Source organism: Eimeria maxima, genomic scaffold (assembly GCF_000499605.1).
Source record: "Eimeria maxima Weybridge genomic scaffold, Emw_scaff123, whole genome shotgun sequence".
NCBI lineage: Eukaryota > Apicomplexa > Conoidasida > Eucoccidiorida > Eimeriidae > Eimeria > Eimeria maxima.
The window spans coordinates 37814-57222 of record NW_013564234.1 but is presented as its reverse complement, the minus strand read 5'-3'; the positions used below and the strand labels follow the sequence as shown (position 1 = coordinate 57222).

The 19409-nt window shown below is 51.2% G+C and overlaps 3 protein-coding genes across 3 annotated transcripts; all 3 read right to left on the bottom strand.

Annotated features, from left to right (window-relative positions):
- Positions 1-503: 503 nt before the first annotated feature.
- On the bottom strand, positions 504-8037 carry EMWEY_00015600 (WD domain, G-beta repeat-containing protein, putative; the record flags this gene model as incomplete). Its single annotated transcript, XM_013479588.1, has 13 exons — positions 504-656; positions 837-1375; positions 1656-1998; positions 2654-2782; positions 2972-3065; positions 3308-3486; positions 3667-3821; positions 4261-4395; positions 4982-5308; positions 5551-6715; positions 6837-6977; positions 7210-7523; positions 7701-8037. The coding sequence occupies 13 exons, from the start codon at positions 8035-8037 to the stop codon at positions 504-506; spliced, it is 4011 nt and encodes a 1336-aa protein (XP_013335042.1).
- A 6471-nt stretch (positions 8038-14508) lies between these two features.
- On the bottom strand, positions 14509-15685 carry EMWEY_00015590 (mRNA cleavage factor-like protein, putative; the record flags this gene model as incomplete). Its single annotated transcript, XM_013479587.1, has 2 exons — positions 14509-14877; positions 14993-15685. 2 exons carry the CDS (start codon positions 15683-15685, stop codon positions 14509-14511), a joined length of 1062 nt encoding a protein of 353 aa, XP_013335041.1.
- Positions 15686-17361: 1676 nt separating this feature from the next.
- EMWEY_00015580 (ribosomal RNA large subunit methyltransferase J, putative) lies at positions 17362-18943 on the bottom strand (the record flags this gene model as incomplete). The annotated part of the gene is made up of 5 exons (XM_013479586.1): positions 17362-17482; positions 17682-17794; positions 17893-18084; positions 18266-18499; positions 18695-18943. The coding sequence occupies 5 exons, from the start codon at positions 18941-18943 to the stop codon at positions 17362-17364; spliced, it is 909 nt and encodes a 302-aa protein (XP_013335040.1).
- Positions 18944-19409: the final 466 nt, after the last annotated feature.

Sequence of the window (19409 nt, the reverse complement as noted above, 5' to 3'; positions counted from 1 at the left end):
TATATATATATATATATATATATATAGTGAGAGACCCAAAGGCAAATTATGAGCTGCGCTTGACTTGGGAAGGGAAGCTGGTGTCTTTGGTTTTGTTGCCCCTGCTGTTTTTGTTGTTGTTGTTGTGAAAGGTGGAAAAACTGTTGCCAATCCAACAAGAACAGTAGGCAGCAGCACTTATTTATTTAATCCATTGATTCACCTTCCGTCACAACTACTGTAGTGTCGTCTCTCAACGCGCAGATTGCAGCAACTGACATCCGCCCCAAAGCAAGGGAGTTGAACACCCCGTCTGCCTCCCGCACATTTATTCGGCGAGTCACCTGCATTCATGGCCATTAGAACCAGGGTCGTTGTTGCAGCAGCACCTTAAGGTGTCACATGCATAATACTGAGTACGGGAATGAGTCTTTTGACAAACAGGAAAACGCAAGGCAAAAGTGCGCACACCCGCACCTTCTGCGCCTCACAGTCCACCAAATAGACATAAACGCCTCGGCCAATCAGCAAAGTGCTTCTGCCAGAGAAACACGCTCGGGAAGCCTCCAGATGGTGCCTACAGGAGGGCTCAGCGTCTCCTTTGTCAGGGCCAAAGCGGATTCCAAAGCTGCACGAACAGATAAACCCAGCCACACTACTAAGTGTAGCTCCACTGACTAATCAGAGCCCAGTCGCACAGTCTCATATTGTTCTACTAATTTTCAGCCAAAGCATGGGAGGAGCCTAAGCACGGTGTAATAAAGGTCCAAATACTGCACATTTGAACCATATTACGCATACCAGAACTCCACTTATTGTAGGAGCAGCTGCTCCTCTACCCTACCCGGCGCTCATACTGTAGCTTGCACAGCCCTCATATCGATGATAGTGGTGGGTGTCCTGATAAAGCTCATGATTTCAGGGTTCAGAATTGGGTAAAGGGAAGCAGAACTCGCTGGGGGAAAAACTTGCCATGACTTAGAGCAAAGCATCCACTTGTTTTCGGGAGCAACCTGTGAGTACGCGCCCACAGAACAGTAGCCGCCCGACAGGCACAGCGCGAACCGGATTCTGTTGTCCCCTGCTGGAGGCCCTGTAGCCTGTCGCTGCCCCACGAGGCAGTCCACCGCTGTGATGATCTTTTCAGCAGCTGAGGTGCCGAGAGCAGCAGAGCCACAGTTGCTGCCCCGTGTGTTGCAACTGTTGCTCCAAGGAGCGGCAGGCGGTTTCTGCAGCGAGAAGGTGGGTCCAAAACATGCTGTGAGTGCATTGGCTATTTTAGAGACACTCGCATGCTTTATTTCGGGAGAAGCGGGGTCTGCCTTGTCCTTGAACCTCAAATCGAGGATGAGCGACAAGAGCTCTCCTGAGGCTGTCGCTAGCAATGCATGGCGATCTGCAACAGTCCAGCGCAGTTCAACTAAGAAATGTTGTACGTTTTTCGCAGGCTTTTTGGTTTGTTCATTATTAGGTAATTGTGCGTATGTATGCGTGCTCGTTTGAATGTTTGCCGTGTGTTCGTTTAAAACTTGGTTTGCATGGTCGTTGGTTGGTTTCTCCATTTGCATGCTTATGTAACCACCTGACTGTTTGTTCTTGTGGCTGTGTTTTTAGTTATAACTGGCAGACACTGCTAAACCTGAGGCCATGGCCTTCAGTAAAGCTAGCTCCCTCACCGCCAAGGCATGCGATGGCCACAGGAGGGTCGTCGGTGGTAGCAAGCTGCAGGCGACCGACAATACGAAAGGCGTTTGTGTCGAAGAGCCGCAGGGACCCGTCTCTGAAACATCCCAAGAGCAGTGAGCGCCAGAGGAAGGCGAGTGCTGTGCAAGGATGGGGCAGCGAGAAGTCTGCCATCTGCTGCGGGAGAGGCCACCGACTCCACAGTCGGAGGGAGCCAGCAGAATCCGCTGTAGCGATCAAAGGCAGATCTCCTACTCCCTTTGCCTCTGCGTTCCTTAACAAGTGCTGCAAACGGCTGCTCTTGGGGGCTCCCGTGACAGTCCCGCTGGCCGCCACCTGAGAGACAATGCAAGCAACGCATTCCTCCAGCGTTAATCTATGTTCCATTGAGTTCCCCTGGCACAATGCTATGGCAGGCTATAGCACGGGATCAACTTCTTGTTGGGCGCCTACTTTATGTCTTTTGCACTTTGTTTTGGTCTCAAGCATTTTGTTGCCATTTAGCACACATACCTGGTGATAAGAAACTGCCAGCTGAGTAATGCAGCGGCTATGACTCGAGTGGAGACGCACTTTTGCGCGCTGGTCCCAGTGGATGTACCTGCAAATCGGGCGGCACACTTCCATCCTGTTAGGCCTTATTACCCTGTGTGTGGGGTACCTCGAGCCTATCTCAGGGCTTTGTGCGTATGGTTTAGGTAGAGGTTGTTATTTAGGGCTTGGGATTGAGTCTTGGGCCTTTAGTCCTTTATGGAATGTGCTTTGCCTCTCGCCTAGCGCAAACTGGCCCACCAAATGGTATTTGTTGCAGTAGTTGCGATTCCCTGAGTAGATGGCAAGGCATGTGCGAGCCCTTGTGTCCAGTTTGGGGATTCGCAGCTGGTGTCACAGCTGTGGTCCTCGCCCCTCAGCCCTAGCTTCCAAATATACTAACCTTCACACGTATAATCCTTACAGACTAAACCCTACTAGAGGATAAAGAAGGACAAACCTCTTGGGCCTCCGCGTCCAGCTGCAAACTTTTTATGGGGGCATCTAAGGCTAAGGGCTGCAGAGCAGCCTGTTGCCGTAAGTCCACCGACTGGGGTCCAAGTCCCTGTTGCCTGCGGCGACCTGCGCACTGTCAGTGTTTGTTGATAAACACTGATGGAGTCGTTTGCAACTCTAAATATAGTAACGTGTAGCATCTGGCTTAGTCAGTACAGATGTGAGTTGCAACCGAACGGAAAAAGGATCCGGAATATTATCTGGAAGCCTGATGATTTCTACTAGGAATAAAATCCTTTGTTTGAGACCCTTTCGAACTCACATCTCTAAAACTCGAATCAAATCCACGGTCGCCCGCCGAGTAAGCGATCCCGTGCTGTAAGTCAAGTACATCGCCTTGCCGCACGTAATTGAGCCTGTTAACATGCGATGCCAATACGAACGCCAATGCAGCGCGTGGTTTGTCAACATCACACATACAGGTGAAGGACGAGGTAAGCGATGTGCATCTTCTCACCAGTACTATATATAAATACTGAGCAAAGCTGAATGACTCTTGCTGGTTCAGTTGCTGTGTAAGTGCACTCCTATAGAACGGTGGAGGCCGGGGTGCCAATAGAAGCTGAGCGGAAGGAGGAACGGCTTAAGTGAGAGGGACCTCGACAAAATTCCACGTCTATTAAGGTAAATGGCACAAGAAGGAGAGTTGCCTAGTTGCATGCACTCATTTGTCTTCTGTGAAACGAGGACCAGTGTAAATGCACCAATAGGAAAGTCGCCAAGGAAGAGCTCGAAGACAAACACATTTGCCTCGTAGTCGTAGGCATACACCCAGCCCTGCAGGCAGCACAAATTGCAGACAGAGTGGCTCTCGTCTCCCGTCCTGTACATTCAGTTCACGCTTAGTTCTGCTTCAAACAAGACCTAGTCACAGGCCTTCCACCGCGAAAATGAAGTTTAGATCCTTTGGGTTTTGTCATGAGCTGGCGCATTTAAAATGAACCGTAGTGGACGGACGCGGTCAGATGCCACCAGCAGTAGGCGGGGGCTCCCCTTGGCTCGACGCGTGAGGCATGCGGTTGTGTAATTTTCAAGAGGGTCAACCAGCAACCGTTTGGCCTGTTTGGCGTGCTGAAACTGAAGCTGCAAGCCTTCTGATCCAAGCGTTCCTCCTGCAAGGCAGAGGAGAGAGAAGAGGAGAAAGAGAGCAAATCGCTACAGCAATCCCCCAAATCGTCCACGTCAGAACTGCCACTTCGTACGGCGGCTGCCAATTTATGCTTTGGATGCCGCCAGTCTAAGGGCACCACTACGTACTGTCTGCCTAGCGAAATAGCAGCAGTATGGCCGACCTACTTCTGCAGGCGTTTGCCAGGATGGAATCAACGGGAACAATCCTCCACAAGGTAACTGAGCGGGAGCTTACGAATACAACTTCCCTTTCATCGTTTGATGCAGCGGTCAACAGTTTGCGCAGCGGAGTGCCGACTTCTGCCCCCACTGCAGGACTTGAGAACTGCACTAGGCGGCCGAACACCGATAATTCATTTTTCTTCGAGCAGCAGCAGCTGCTGGTACAGCTACTGCTGCACTCAGGCCAGCATAAATTACCAGTGGCTGCAGCGGCTCCCGTTTGGCTTGCCTCAACAAGCTCCTCATCATTGCTTTGAGAGTTTCCCAAGTACTTTGACCGGGGCAGAAAGTCTGACACCCTCCACACATCTAGCCGACCGCTGTCAGCCCCTCCTGCAAGACCGACATGGACACTTCAACTTGCAGACCGTAAACGTCGACACCTCGGATCGATAGGGGATGTATGGTGTCGTTAAAACTTTAGTTAAAACTAAGAACAAACTACAGGCTGAAAAGTCACGAATTCTTTGTGAAGGCGGGCCTGCAGTCACGACCAGGTCGCTGCCACAAAATAAGACGCCTGGCAGATCTTCTACGTCGCGGTCTGGACCACCAAGAGTTGCTTTTCGCCCGTTCAAACGGAGGTTGTCAGCCTCTCCGTATGCAAGTGGCAGACGAACAGCCCCCAGTAGCTCGCCCCCTCCCTCCGCCCTCCACAAACACAACGCTAAACAACTGGGTGTCGGCACCCCCCACTCGCCAGTGTGGGCCGCAGTGGTGCTGCCACAACAAGAGCCACAGCTGTGCCTGCAATCATTGGTGCAGATACACCTTGCATGAGCAGTGAAGGACTCTGGAAAGCGAAGTACTGAAACAGAAACATGGCCGCACACAAATAGGCAAACCCCAGCAATGAATGCAACAAAGGGGCCATCCGGAGTACGTCAAAGACAAAGAAGGACGATGATGAAATTCATACTGCTAATGGTGGCTGCAAGCCGTGTTGTGGTATCGATGGCGAAGGCAATCGCATGTCCAACAACAGGATGTCTCAGGACGGAAATTCGTGGTGCCTGCGCCACTGTTGCGCATTGTTGAAGCAATTGCGCGCGTCGCTGTTGCCTCTGGAGAGCTAAAGATTTCCGCTTGGGAGAGTCTGCTGTTATTGGCTGCTGCTGCCCGCGCAGCTGCTGCGGTCGGCCCAACAAGGCTGGTAGCAAACCCAAACACTTCCCGTCCTGCAAGGCAGCAGGGGTAGACAGCCGCTCTACTAGCACCCAGCTACCAACCGCATGGGCCAGAACTCCTGAGAATTCAACGAAAATACTCATCAAAACACCACTAAGATGCTCTAAAAGTGGAGACCAAACGTTCAGCGTGCTTTTGGGTTTTACTGAGACAGTAGAGGGGACGGCGCACGCCTCTGTTCCTGGTGGGGCGGCAACAATCAGCTGAACCTCTCGAGTTACCCCCCTGACGATAGGTGGTACGGTGAAAGAGGCGATATGCAGCAGCTTCATTGTATTTGTGTGCGGACAGGCACCCTACCCTTTAAAGGCCTCCACAGGCAGCTGCTGCGGCAACTGGCCACTGCAGTGCCAACTACATGGCGGGCTGCAGCTCCTTCTGCTCTGGGGCCCCAACGACCATTCGGTTCCTGCGGCCCCTGTGACACTGACACCCTCTGCCCATTGCATATACTGGTCTCCAGCTGGATAGCTGCCCCTACAAATCCCGCGAAAACCTTCACGTTCGGCACATGACCTGCTGTCTTTGAAACTTCCACTTCAGTTCCAGACGGTTTGCTTTGCGATTGTACAACGTTTGTGCTTATTGTGTCAACTGCAGTAGTAGTTGAATTAGCATCGCATCCATCTTCCTGTGGGTACACAGCCGGAACGGCTATGCCCCCACCATTCATCTGCTGTTCTGGCGCCTGTGCCAGTGGGGACGAATTTGAAACCCCAGTGCAACCCTGAGTCTTGGCATCAGCCTGTGAAGCGGGGGCGCTGTCAGCGGCACGCACGCTAGTAGCAACTGCAATGGGAAAACTGTTTGTTTGACCAGGAACCAGACTCGGGTGCAGTGGGAAGCTGAAGGAAGGAACATGCGGCAGGGAAGCATCGTTTGATGAGCGAGAAATAGCCTTCAGCCCATCAGTGGTCTGTAATGCTCGTCGAGAACTCAGCACATGCTGTTTCAGAGGCTGAGGGTGAGCCCGCGGAGGCTGCTGCGGCTGCGGCAGCTTCCCTTGCTCGCAGCTTGTCTTATGTAAGCTCTCTTGTTGCTGCTGTACAAAATGGTCATCTACTGAAGCGGGGTCTGAGGCCGGTGAACACTCCTGCACGGCTGGCAACAGTGCTATGCTACCTGCAGGTGTTATGTCCGAAGCATCACGAAGAAGAGGGGATCCGACTCTCCATGTAATTGTTTCTGTGGCGCTAACAGAAACCAAATAGTCCCCAAAAAGCTGCACCATGAAGGGTGGCCTGTTGTGGCCTGCGAAAGACTGAAACTGTGGGAACTCAGCAGTGTGCCCTGCCGCCGCAAAGGCTTTTGTGCAATGATGCGCAGGCGATCCACAGCAATCATTATGGTTTACATATGTGTTCGAGACAGCCTCTGGGTCTTCTACTTCCCTCCTTTCATTACTTTCTTTCCGGGTTACTTCTTCGTTGCCCTGGGTTGCACTGGGTTTAGAAAGGTTCCATACCTGTACCAATAGTAGGGGACGCACAAGACGGCATCGGTGTTATACTGGTCACTTGGCGTTTCATGACCCATTAGTGCATTATAAGCCCCCCAAGTCTAATTGTTAAATCTGAGCGACGCACTTTAATCAGACTGTCTTCCCCACAAGTAACGCCAACGGAAGAAATGCCACTTTCCTCCGAACTTGCCGAGATCCAGGCAACGCTGATGGACCCACTAAGAAGTGCTATTTCTCGGCTTTGAATTAAGCTTGTGGCGTCTCCCTGCATGCATGATACAGCCTCAACAGCCCCCCTTATCGTTTACGTCCTATCACCGTAAACGAGCGCCAGATGCACGAAAAGGAGTCTGGTGTCTCTCTACAAAACTCATTTAACTCCCACCTGATTCACTGGCAGATACGGAGACAGCAGTGACATGAGCAGTCCCACGAGTCATTAGTAGGGTCGAAGGGCTGGGTCGAAGGACAGCTGACGGAATGTTTAGAGGTCTCACCTCGTTCTTAAAGGAAAACACGCGCATCCTGGAATCACTGCCGCATACGCATAGGGCATCTCCGGAAGCCGAGAAGGAGTAAGTGGTGATTATCACCGATTTGCAAGCTGTTTGAAAGGGGCAGACCTCTGCTTCGTAGCTGAACTTTGGAAGGCGAAGGAGTCCCAGCGTCCGAGGGGAAAAGTAACGAACGGCCTTAGATCCATCGCCGGAAAACACAAGAGGTGGAACGCCTTCTGGAGCCTTCTCAATTTGAGGACTTTCCAGTTTCCGAATCAATGCAAATTCGTGTAATTGAGAAAAAATGCAGATACCTAAACAGCATACAAACAAGCCTCCTCTTTAATTGAAGGCTTATATTCACCTGCCTGCGTACCACAGACACCGTACCGTCTTCAATATTGATGCACTATTGAACACGGCGCATTGGTGCTCCAATACAGTGTGCATTACATGAAGCCAAGTGGCGTCACATCTCATCAACAGCTCACATCCGGACCCATCAAGGGATATCACCAAAACGCCTTGCCCAGGTATTTCTTTTCTTGCTTTTAGAAGTAGTTCTCTGTGCCCAGTACTACTCGGTTGGTGATGGAACTCGTGAGGGGCAACGTGGCCAGCACAGGATTCCTCTAGATCCGTTGCAATTGCAGGGGAATTGACAAACCAAACGCCGATAATAGGATGGGTGTGGTGGTTCGCCTCCATCCAAACGGCAGGGCCCTCAACCGCCAGCACCCGCACAGCACCACTTTTGAACCCCAAGGCTAGAACACGCTGGGTTGGGTGAGCGGCCACACACAGAGGTGGGTCCTGTGGACTTTCCATCTCGAACGTCTGCGTACGTTCCGCGAATACCGCAGTAACAGCACAGAAAATGGTACTGAAAGCGCAGGCTTATGATACACACATCGGTTTCTAGTCCAGTGGAAGCCCCTTACAGATGCAGTGTTGAGGCGTCACGGCGAGCTGAGTGGCGAAAGGTTGTTGGGAAGGTAAAAATGTTCACCTGACTCAATTGAGGAAGAGTCCACACTCGCACGAGACCATCCTCACACACTGTATATAGCTCCCTCAAAGCCACTGAAAATGTGACGCACCAGTGCAGAAGGGAATAACTACAGTGTCAGAACAGGTGGCGCTGCCAACACAGAGGGCCTAAACAGACCAGGATAAATGCGGCAAAGGCAACAAGAAGCTGAGTAGACAACTCGCTGCTTAGCCTCCTCACAAAAAATACATACCGCTTGCTGAGGCATGAAGTACTCTGGCGGGATGGGCCCTGCTGACTTGTAGGTGTTGCTGCGTTGTGAGGTTCAGGAGCTCCACAGCGCTGTCTCCGCAAGTGCAAAGTATCTGTTGGCCATCGGGCGCAGTGTCAATTCCCACACATTCCGAACTGTGGACAGCGGAGAAGTATGGGGTCATGAAGCTCAAAGGCCAAACCCTTCGACAAACAAACAGAGGCACGGGCTTAACAAAGTGGTGTAGAAGAACGTCCTGCGGCTTCCCAACGGCTGATATCCTCTGCTACCTCTGCTCAGGTACACGTAAATACAAATAAAGTGCTTCTCCTCACTTTACCGTTTTATCTGCAGAGGCGGTCACGCAAAATCCGGGGCCTGTTGAAAGAGCCCAAATGGAGTTTTGATGCAGCGTGAAAACGCGTCTTACAGCTCTTGTAAAGTAGTCTATCTGCACACAAAGCATGCCCGTCGGACACACAGAGGGCTCCCTCCGCAGGCACTCATATGTCAGCTAAATACTTAACTAAAATAATGCTGAAAAAGCTGAGACAGAGGGCTTTGGGAAGTCCAGCGAATGGCATACCTCGAGCAGACTTCCACAAGTCGATGAGACCAACAGCTTTGCCAAGGAGCTCAACCCACCTGGTAATTCATAGTTCTTCACGTAGCATCCCGTGTGAAACGCTTTGCTACAATACACCAGTGAGCTGATAATCTAGGTGAGATATGCTTATCATTAGGCTGCATTTGAGTCAGACTTCCTGCTCTACGCCGGTGAGCTACTCTAAAAATAGCTTTGACGGGTCGAAAAAAATACCAGCTGCCAGCACACAGATGCAGTGACGCACTCACTTGTGTTTGGCCCTACGGCTTGATCTGGCAAGATAAAGGCAAGGTCTGTAAACAGATTTCCCCTCCCAAGACCATCGAGCGTTACATTGGACCCGGGCAAATGTCCATTCTGCAGTATGCGCATTCACATGCACTGCAGATGTGTTGGACTCTCTTCCCCATAAGCTGCGAATGTGCCAATAATAGAGTGCCTCCTTGCTACTCCAGCCTCTGGAACATTCACTGTCTGGCTGTGCTGGTCATATACAAAAGCGCCATTATGGCACACCAGACGAGCGCACCATCCGCACTTAAATTACCGGAGGATGTGTCTCCCCATGCAGCTGTTTTCCTCTTCGCTGCCGTCACGGCTTTGCTAAAGGGCACCATATTTCAGCAATAAAAGTGGCGGCTCTACACGAATCCCAGTGGTGATCTCGTGCTCAATGAGATGCTCATTTTTACCTTAATTCGCCAAAACCGGATGTTTTCTTTTCCACAGCTCACAAGGCGAAGCTCCTCCAAAGGGGAAATGCGTAGTGTCTCAACCTGATTTTACCGCACAGGCTTCCGTGTATCCTTGCCAGGGAGAAGGGGTGAAGTACATGCGTTGCTTCACAATGAATCTTATAGAAAACTAGCGTTGAGTAAGTGTGTGGAGAGTAAGTGCCAGTCACCTGGAAATCCGAAACTTGACGGGCAAGAAGATTGGGGCGTCCCGTTGTCAGCAGGCCATACAGTTCCCAAACTTGGAGCTGCTGGCGGTTAAGGCGGTCTGAACCAACAAGCTGAGTGGTTAAGCACAAACTGCTTTCGCATTGTGCAAGTTTGTATGCAGGATTCTTCACAGTACTGCGTGGCATTCAGGTGGACTAGGCTAGCAAGAAGTAGCAACTAGGATCGTGGCCAAACGGCTCAAGCAAATTACCACCATATATCGGCCCCTGGGGTCTAAGCGCAACAAAGATATACGCTCGAGTGTTGCCGACTGAAGGATCTGCAAGGGCAGCAACAACTCGTAGCTCTTAATCCATGGAGGGATAACTGTACTATCTACTGTTAAAAAGGAAAGCACCATTAAAAGGGGAAACACTTCACTGCAAAAGTAAGTTTAAGCAGGGGTCGTATGCCAGAACTCATACTGCAGACCTCCTGTAAAATGTATGCCTACAATTCATCTAGACTAGCAAGTACGTGTGCGTTTGGTGTGAATTACTGGAAGCTCTGCATTTGCTGCGATGTTTGGAAGGCCCACTACCAAACTATGGTGTCACGGAAACTGCCGAGCACTGCCGAATACGCACCAATATTGCGTCTATGAAAAGGGATCAAGGTGTCTGGAATTGTAAGGAGAGGCCGCAAACGGTGGAAAAGCCTGCCCTTGGGGAACTGAACACTGCTGATCGTGCTCGCCAACGGTCTAAGCTAGTCGAAATATTTGTGCAAGGAGGTGTATGTAGAGATTGCTCCAACTCACCGCTGTGCACCGGATATCTTCACTATCAGATTCAACAGGCGGTAGTTTCCAAATCCTGCAGACGGCCAAACATGTGAAAGTAGAAGCTGATTCTAAGTATGTTCTAGCGTGGTAATTACCTCGTGCGTGCACTTCTTAGGAGCATGCAGGTGACCATTCATCGCCATGGGTCTCGAATACCGAATGAAGAAGTCTAAGCTGCTGCGGTTGTTGGCCACAGATGAAATCGATGCTTTCTAGCCTAGGGCTCCGTTGAACTGCGCACCGTATCGATGGTTGTTGGGCCGCGTTTTCCACTGTTGCTGCCAGCCGGGCCTCGTGGGCCACCTCAAGGAATTCAATTATTGCGCTGTGACCCAAGAGGCACCGTGATGTGTCTGCGACCCTCGCAAGACTCCGAATCAGTGGGAAGAAATTTGCGCACATGACAATAACCTTCAGTTCATCTTATGGCAGAAAGGCTCGCTTGAATAGCGATCCGGTGTCTCTGCAAAACTGATTGGAGTTCAGTGGGAATCACTGACTTTTTCTTAAGTTCCTGTAAAGTAGAATCGATGAATGGCAGCTAAATATTTTGGAGTCTCCTACCCACACTGCCCCACATTTCCGTAGTTGCGCTGGCCGACACAGGCCGCTGACTTGTTCAGCCTGGTAAGTAGCGTACGTGAATATGAGTGGGATATTTTTCCGTGACGTTAACAGTCACGGCGAGCGTGTGCGGGGGAGCGGTGCCACCAGCATAGCATTCTCTATCTAAATATTGCACTCCCCAGTGCTGTGCAGCGCGCATTGTAAATTCTCTATATTATGCAATTAGCACCTGCATCCCCCGAATGAACGCGAGCGCACATAAGAACATGTATTTACCTGCAGTACTGCTCGGACTCCAAATACATCTTCGGCTGGCCTCCTCCCACCAGTAAACAGCTGGCTCCGCCGGGAGTCGCAAGGAGATTCATTTAAACTTTTCACTTCAGCCTGTTCTCCGCCGCTCCAGGGAATCTCGGGTAGAGATGCAGCTGAAGCCAAAATGCTCTCCAACTGGTCGCCATCTGACAGGCGCAAAGATTGTACGAACCCTCTTAAGCACCGTGCTAAACTAGGCTCTAGGGAATTATATCTTTGCTGTTGGAAAAGCAAAGTGATGCTGTGGCGATTAGAATACATGAACTGGGAACGGAAAGCGCGCAACTCAGATACCAGGAAGAGGTTCCGGCGTGCTGGGATCTGTGCTGCTACAGCTTATTTGATTGCACTCTGAAGAACGGCATCCAATGGGTATGTAGACCCAAGGCAGCAGGTCCTGCGGCATCAGCCCAGAAACTTCCTTCAGGCGTAGAGGCTTCGGAATGTCCTGCAGGAAGCACCATAGCAGGGATTGCGCTGGATCCCTTGGGTTCCTTGACCCAGAGCACAAATGGACAGGGAATCATTACGCCGCATGCACAGCGATATTGCGTGCTTATTGCAATGAGCATAGCTGCTCGCTACAGCCTTTACCGAGGTAACCAGGGTGGCATCTGGCTCACATTTGTGGTATAAAGATGGTCTGAAACGAAGAGCCCCCGAAGATAAAGGCAGGCGCATACTTGAACAGAGACGAGGGTGTTCCCCATCGGGGGCAGCTTCGTAAACTGGCCAATGATGCTTGGCAGATGTATGCAAAGTTGGACCCAACGAGATGGCGGCACGAGGGGGTACTGTATCACGCGAGCTCGTACCTGTGCGTTGCAGGAGGAAGCTCAAAATCACTCCAGATACAACAGGAACGTAGCACTACCTACTGGGGGCGTTCGTCTGTTGGCGGCACCCCTGACAACTCATGGGTTGAGGGATCGAAGGCAGACCTTTGGTTCTTTAACGAGGTTCGTCAAACTGATGCGCAACGACGAGTTCTTGGGGGTGCTCAAGTCAAAATGCATGACAAAAAAGCGGTTCGCCATCGGCTTGAATTGCACGTATACCTAAGATTATCCAGGAAATGCACATCACAGCACGGAAAGCCTTATATTTCGTACGTGCCAAAGTGTTGGTTGAGTTAAACAATAGGCTTGTTTGCGCACGGCTGCCGTCAGTCGCCTCTGATGTGTGACTCAAACGAACATACATAGTTTGCTCTAATTTCTAGCTTTTGTTGCGCATTTCGCGTGCTCGGAAAACAAACGAAATTGTTTGCAGAGACAAGCCCGTAAATTCTCCATACTCTCCTTCCGATAGTTCGATCCTGTCCAAACAGTCCACAACATATGAGCCGACGGCAGACTAAAGGCGGACACGGACGTATATTCACGCGAAGCGAAGGAGTTGATTGTCAGCTAGTCCAAGCGTCCAGCACCCTCAACATGGCCTGTTTGAACTACAATCCAGTGTACGGTACTGCAGGCCGCACAACTTCCTCCGTAACCTCCCCGTGTTGGCTGCTCCTAGTAGGATCGCCGATTGGGAACTCTTTGAGGAGGTTGACGAACGTAGCGCCGCTTCCTTCTGTCCCTGGGCTCATTGACGGAATACGCTGGTACTCGGCTTGGCTGCAGAAACAACTACGGATATAATTCCAAGTTGTTGGTCGCCTAGCGTAGATGTCAGGCGGGACAGAGGTTCTCAAATGTTGCACGCCCTCCGCAGCATGTGAAGGAGTGGATTTCCGTCGTCAGATTGACGAGATATTCGGCTGCAGTGTACGAATTGCACGTGGTAATATCGGAGCCTCCCGAGTCTGTCAGCGTACGGTTTTTGCGAAGAACTGACGACAACCAATAAACAGACAGCCTCATCCGTTATTGTATCATCTAAAAGATGATGTAGCATACACTTTTCTGTTGGAGCACCTACTGGACAGTGAATGGCGATGATGCCGCGCTAGGGTGCCCGAATGCCAGGGATTAGAAGCTGTTTTGCGGGATACGACTCGAATTACAAACAGTTCACAGTGCATGAAATTCCACTTTCTGGTTTTCTTCTAGAGACGCAGCAAGATGCCTATTTCGGCGTTTTTCGAGAAAACCAAACAAGTACTTCGGGACACGCAAGAACAGCACATGCTCGATGCTGCCGATTGAGCTCCAGTGGCATCTCAGGGCAGCCTCCATGACAGAACATACATAATTCACTTTGCAGATAAACAAAACAAGAAATAACCTCCCATCAATAGCTTTCTGCGCTGCAGCTCCACCGATGGAGACGCCCAGGAGGCATCCTACATGCGTCGGGGCCCCCAGCTGTCCAGCGGTCAAATCGGATCTGGATCCTCACAATTCGTTCGAAATGAAGGCAATGCAAGCAGGAATGCACTGAGGCATGTCTGTAGGGACAGTCTGAATTATGCAAGTACATCAGGTGCTTACAGTTTGCAGCAGTCATCACCGACTGTGCTGCATCGAAGGAGTACAGCAAGGCCCCTCGGCATATGTAAGACGCTCCTCGTCAGCACTTCAGCTGGAAAGCAATAGAATGCGTATATTTGACTCGCTAGAACACTAACCAGCTCTCTAAACGCCCAACAGTAGACCGGAAACAATTCCGTCCGCCTCGCCACGGGACAAAACCGGCGGCCACGCGGCCGCCCCTGTCTATGAGGTGCGTATATATCACAGCGAACAAAAACAGGTCGCCCGGTGATATGCCTAAATTCGAGTTAGGAAAACGTTGCACGGCAACTGGCCTTGTCTACGCACTGGCCGTGCAGTACAAAGCACTGTTGGGGCATAGAAGACCAAGTATTGGCTTGCAGGATAAACTGCTGCATTAGTTGTCTTCTTCAAGCTCTGCGAGATGCTGCAGCTCCGGTGGCAGCAACTCAAGCTCCTCTTCTCTGCACAAGGTTGGCTGCGTGCCAAGCTGAGAGCCTGCACCTTCGGCGCGAGAGGCCACCCCATTCGTATGCCCGTTAGTAGTTGCATCTTCCATTGTAGGCTCGTTCTCATGGTTCATTGATGTTTCAGCTTCGTACCTGTCCAGAGTAGGGACCATAAGGCGAATGCTGAAGCGCGCGAGGAGGTGAGAAAGGCCGCTGATTGCCAACCCAACGCGCTGACAACAGAGCTCAAAGATGGGAACCACAGTCAGGCAAAATCCCATAGGGACGCGAAAAGAACAACGATGTGGGAGCTGTACCTGTAGCACAAGAGACCCCACCAGCAACGCACGTCGGCACGTGATGTTGCTGCGTACCTCGGCATATTCACATGCATATAACAACTGGCCTCACTCTTTCCACTTCACGGCCTACCTGATGTACGCGAACCCTCTCCTTTGGCCGAGTGACATGAGGAGGTAGATAGGGGACCAAGTCGTCGTCAAACTCGCCCCTCCACCACTCGCCTAGGAACTCGCCCACTTCCATGTCAGGCCCTTCGTTTGACAGTTGCTGCGCCACCCATTTGCGTTTGGAGCATTGTTCTGGTCTGATCAGGTACTTTGCAAGTTTGGCGTGCAAAACTTCCCTTGGTTTCTGCCAAGTTTTGTACTTGAACATCAACAAGCTGTGCTTCTTCTGCTGTTGATCTAACAGCAGCAGCACATGGGGGTACTCCGCCCTGTGTACTAGAAAAATAGCAGCTACTGACCTCCGAGTTCCTTCCCGAAAATACGCTTCTTGTCGTTTCTTGAGAAGCTCCTCCTCCGAGCCTGAACCCCACTTGTTTCCCAGTGTGCTGTCGGCCTCGAAGGAATAGTTGGACTCCGGGAACACTGCCCACTCTAGCTCCACGTCTCTCGGTGCTGAAGTTGTCTTGCTGATAGTTTTGAAGTTCCCCTGTCTATGCTCTATGCTGGAAGTTGCATCCATAGAGGCGCTCAGTCCCTCCCTCTCAAAATCGCCATTGCGTTGGCACTCCACAAAACCTGACGACAGTTCCTGGGAAGTGTCCACTGACACATTCAACGCTGGGTCTGCCGTGCCCTCCCCGCCGGTCGCTTGCATTTTCATACCTCCCCTTCTTAACCATACACGCCCACGAACACAGCAGGAAGGGGTGATACGAGGGTCCCTCGGCGGAGCCGCAGCAACAAGCCTACAGACAGCTGCCCAAAGACGCCCCAACGGCACTGACCACAGTAAAGGCGACCGCAGATATCATCGCTCGATGAGACAGCATCATTCCTGCGTCAACCAATGAAACAGTACGAGATGGGGTGGACCCCTCTGCCGCTTATTCCACCTGTCGATTTCGCCTTCGGCAACGCGCAGTCAACGAGTCATATTCACTCTCCACGCAGAAAACAACCCATTGTTTCGGCTTAAAAAACGCACAAAACAGATTTTAAAAAGACTATTAACAGGTACTAAGAGCTGCTGGCTCCCCAAACGCTCATTCGTCCCGGAAGCGGCCGACGGACGACATATGCATGCTTGATTTTCTCAACGGGTTTCCTGATAAGTGGACACTGCAATCCACTTCTGAAGCCTGCTGTACGTTTAAATATACAGTGTTTATCATTTTTACACTTGCAGGGAAGGGGAGTCGGGACGCAGAGTCCTCAAGTTTTTTTGTGCGCCCACTCGCCCTTCGTAACGGCATTATTTGATGGAAGTGCGCAGCAGTATGGGTTATATGTAGGCAGTGGATGGTCGCATCTGGTCACGTTTTCACATCGTTCGTATTCAGAAATGTCTGGTTTGGTACGAGCCTTCCGAGACTCCCTGCGATGTATGGTATTTCGGGGGGCCCCAAACAAGCTGCGTACTTCTGCATTGACAAAAGGGTCTGGCCCGCCCAGCTCAGTTGAAGATGCTACTGAGGAAAATGTTGATTGCGTAGCTAGCCATGCCTTTGCCCTTGCAGGACAGAACCCAGCGGCTGTAGCGCACCTGATAGCCTATTTTCGCGTAGTCGAGAGTGTCGACTCGCTGAACCAGAAGTACGTGGTGGCCGGGAAGAAGGACGGACAAGGATCCATACAGCGGGCAGCTAAGCTTGCCGGTCTGCGCCTACCCTAAGCACCGTCAGGCCCGGCGCAGGCTCGGGTAAGCGAGAGAGAACCTAGACTTTCTACGCAACTAAACATTGTCAAGTTACTGGGCGCTGAATGAGATGCACTAGGACATGATGAAGTATGTAAGTAACGGATGCCTGCCAGCTGCCTTATGTGCTCAGGTGCCTCGTGAGGAAGCAACCTGCTCCCGCGTTAATACTTATGGGCAGACGACGAAGGACTCTATCCTGATTGGAAATATGGCAAAACACTCACCGACAAATATCTCGTTATATCTTTCCCAGACGGGCTGCCGGGTGGCTGTGCTAACATCTGTAGCAGCGATAGCCACTGGGGAGCCCACACAACCAACCACCCACGCTGTAGTCTGGCCAAAAGGGCGGCAACAGCGAGCCCCACAGTTCTGAATCCTATGACTATGGGCTCCGCATGCATTCTGATGCTGCGGCTTACCGTGAGTTCAGTTGTTTACTGACAAGGTATGGCTAGCTGTCGACTGCCGTGCTGGGGACGAGCACGCAAGTAAATTCATTCCACAGTGGTAACAACCGCGAGAGGAAAGTGAATATGAATATCAGGCGGAACTGCTTTTAAATGTGCATATCAGCCGGAACTACTTTTAAATGTGAAGACGTTTGGAACTCTCCCCTGGATACACGAACCTTATGCGTATCCCTCTCGAGCAGAGAAGGACCCTTTGATTTGTACCTCTGTAGACATTTTGTCTCGTCCTTTAAATCCCGTGCAGACGAAATACATTTCCCGCGACTCTTGGCGACAAGCCCTAAATAGAACAAAGAGTGCAGCATCGATTTTGTCTCCAGCAGGTCGCTGAAAAGGCGGTCAGCGCCTGCCTTTGTCTTCCTTGGAATGCAGTGGGCCTGCTGTATAGTGAGCATAACTTGGTCTTTATAAACTCTAGCCCCCCAAACACATTCCTAGTGATTTTTTATACTTATATAAGAGCACAAATAATGCCTCACCGTGGCTTAGCGGACGTAACGCGACTGAACCTGCTCTTAAGATACGTTTTGTAGTTGCCGGTTTCGCTCCCCATGAATATCTTAACGACGAAAGTCCCACCAAGGCACAGAACCTGCAATATTGAGGCAAGCACACCGGCACCAGCTGCACTGAATGTATACTTGTGAAGTTCCCAAGCTTACTTTGTCCTCGTAGTGCAACTGCTGATACCTGCTCCATTAGGTCAGCGGCGTAGAGGCAAAGCTCCACAGAATTGTAGTGGTCATCGTGCCTAATGCCAGTGCATGCCGGTGCCATATCACTCAACACAACATCTGCCTTTCGATCTCCCAGTGCTTGCAGCACCGCATGCAGAGTCTTCGCGTCGCCAACCCTCCCCCGAATAAACTGCACGTTGGAGAGCTGCGAACCACAGGTAATTTTGATGGTGGTGTTACAATGAAGCCAAATAAATACGGGAAAGTGCTTTTGTTCCAGTTCCTGTCCAGTTGTACGTTACTCCATTCTGGTATTCTTCTCCCAGTACTGTGTATCTACGCACTCTGCAACCCCGGGTTCCTGCCACACTGGCTGGGCTGCTTACTGGGTCCATCTGGGCGACATCAACCCCAATGACACGGGAAGTTGATGGCGTCGAGGCTCCACCGTTGGGTTGATCTGTTGGTTCGTGTCCTGGCACCAGACAGCGCTTGGCAGCTACCTGGCACCATCCTCCTGGGTAGCACCCCAAGTCAAGAACAACGCGATCCTTCCTTAGAAAAAGATATTCGTCATCAAGCTGCTTCAACTTAAACGCTGAACGACTTCTGTAGTCACACTGCATCACACAGGGGTAAGCTTATTCTCCTAAGCGCTCTCACTGAAAAGCTACTGTTACTAGATGCATCGCCCTCGGAAAGCTGATGTGTCTGGGGTGTTCATGTAGGTTTATGTGGGCACAACCAACTAAATGTACTGGAAAAGCCTCAGAAGATTAATGGTTGGGGCATGCACAAAAGCATCAGCTCAGTACCTCTTGCGCTCGCTGGACGTAAGGATCTGTAATATGACGGCGGATCCACTCAGAACTGTGTTGTGAGCGATGGTTTCTTATCGAGGGGATTGCAGTAGTCAGTGAGCGGCGAACAGTTGCATTGGGCAGCGTAGTAATGGTACCTCCAATAGTCCATCTGCGGCAGTAACACTGAAGGGCTGTTGCCAAGCTCTGCTGTTTCGACGCCGTGGCCTGCACAGTCAGCCTCCCGGCTGCGCCGCGAATCATGCTGAAAATTCAAAACATATGTCGCCGTTCGAATTTACATAAAGTAATTGAACTCTTGCTAAAGCAGACGGCACCTTCTACCAGGAGGGCCCCCCAACGGCACAGGAAGTTACAACCGAACAGCCTGCGCAAAATGAAAGCTGAGTGTGCTTGAAGGCACCACACATGCCCAAATACTGGTATATCAGCTAAAGTTATTAAATTTGACCCTAACTACCATCGGCTTCCCTTAGTCGTCCCACTGGCCGCTGCTGCCATCGGCCTCACCAGCCCCAACGGCTACAACCTGGGCCAACTACACGACAAGTTCCATTGTTCACAAACCACTCGCCCCCACAAGCATTTACTGTTATTCTGTTGCAACGGCAATTGGGGTCTCCCAACGACCCTAGTGCTTTGTGCCCAACAACCCTAGTGTAGCCGAGGGGGAGGGCCGTTGTCCTAAGGGACGCGCCTGTCCAAGCAA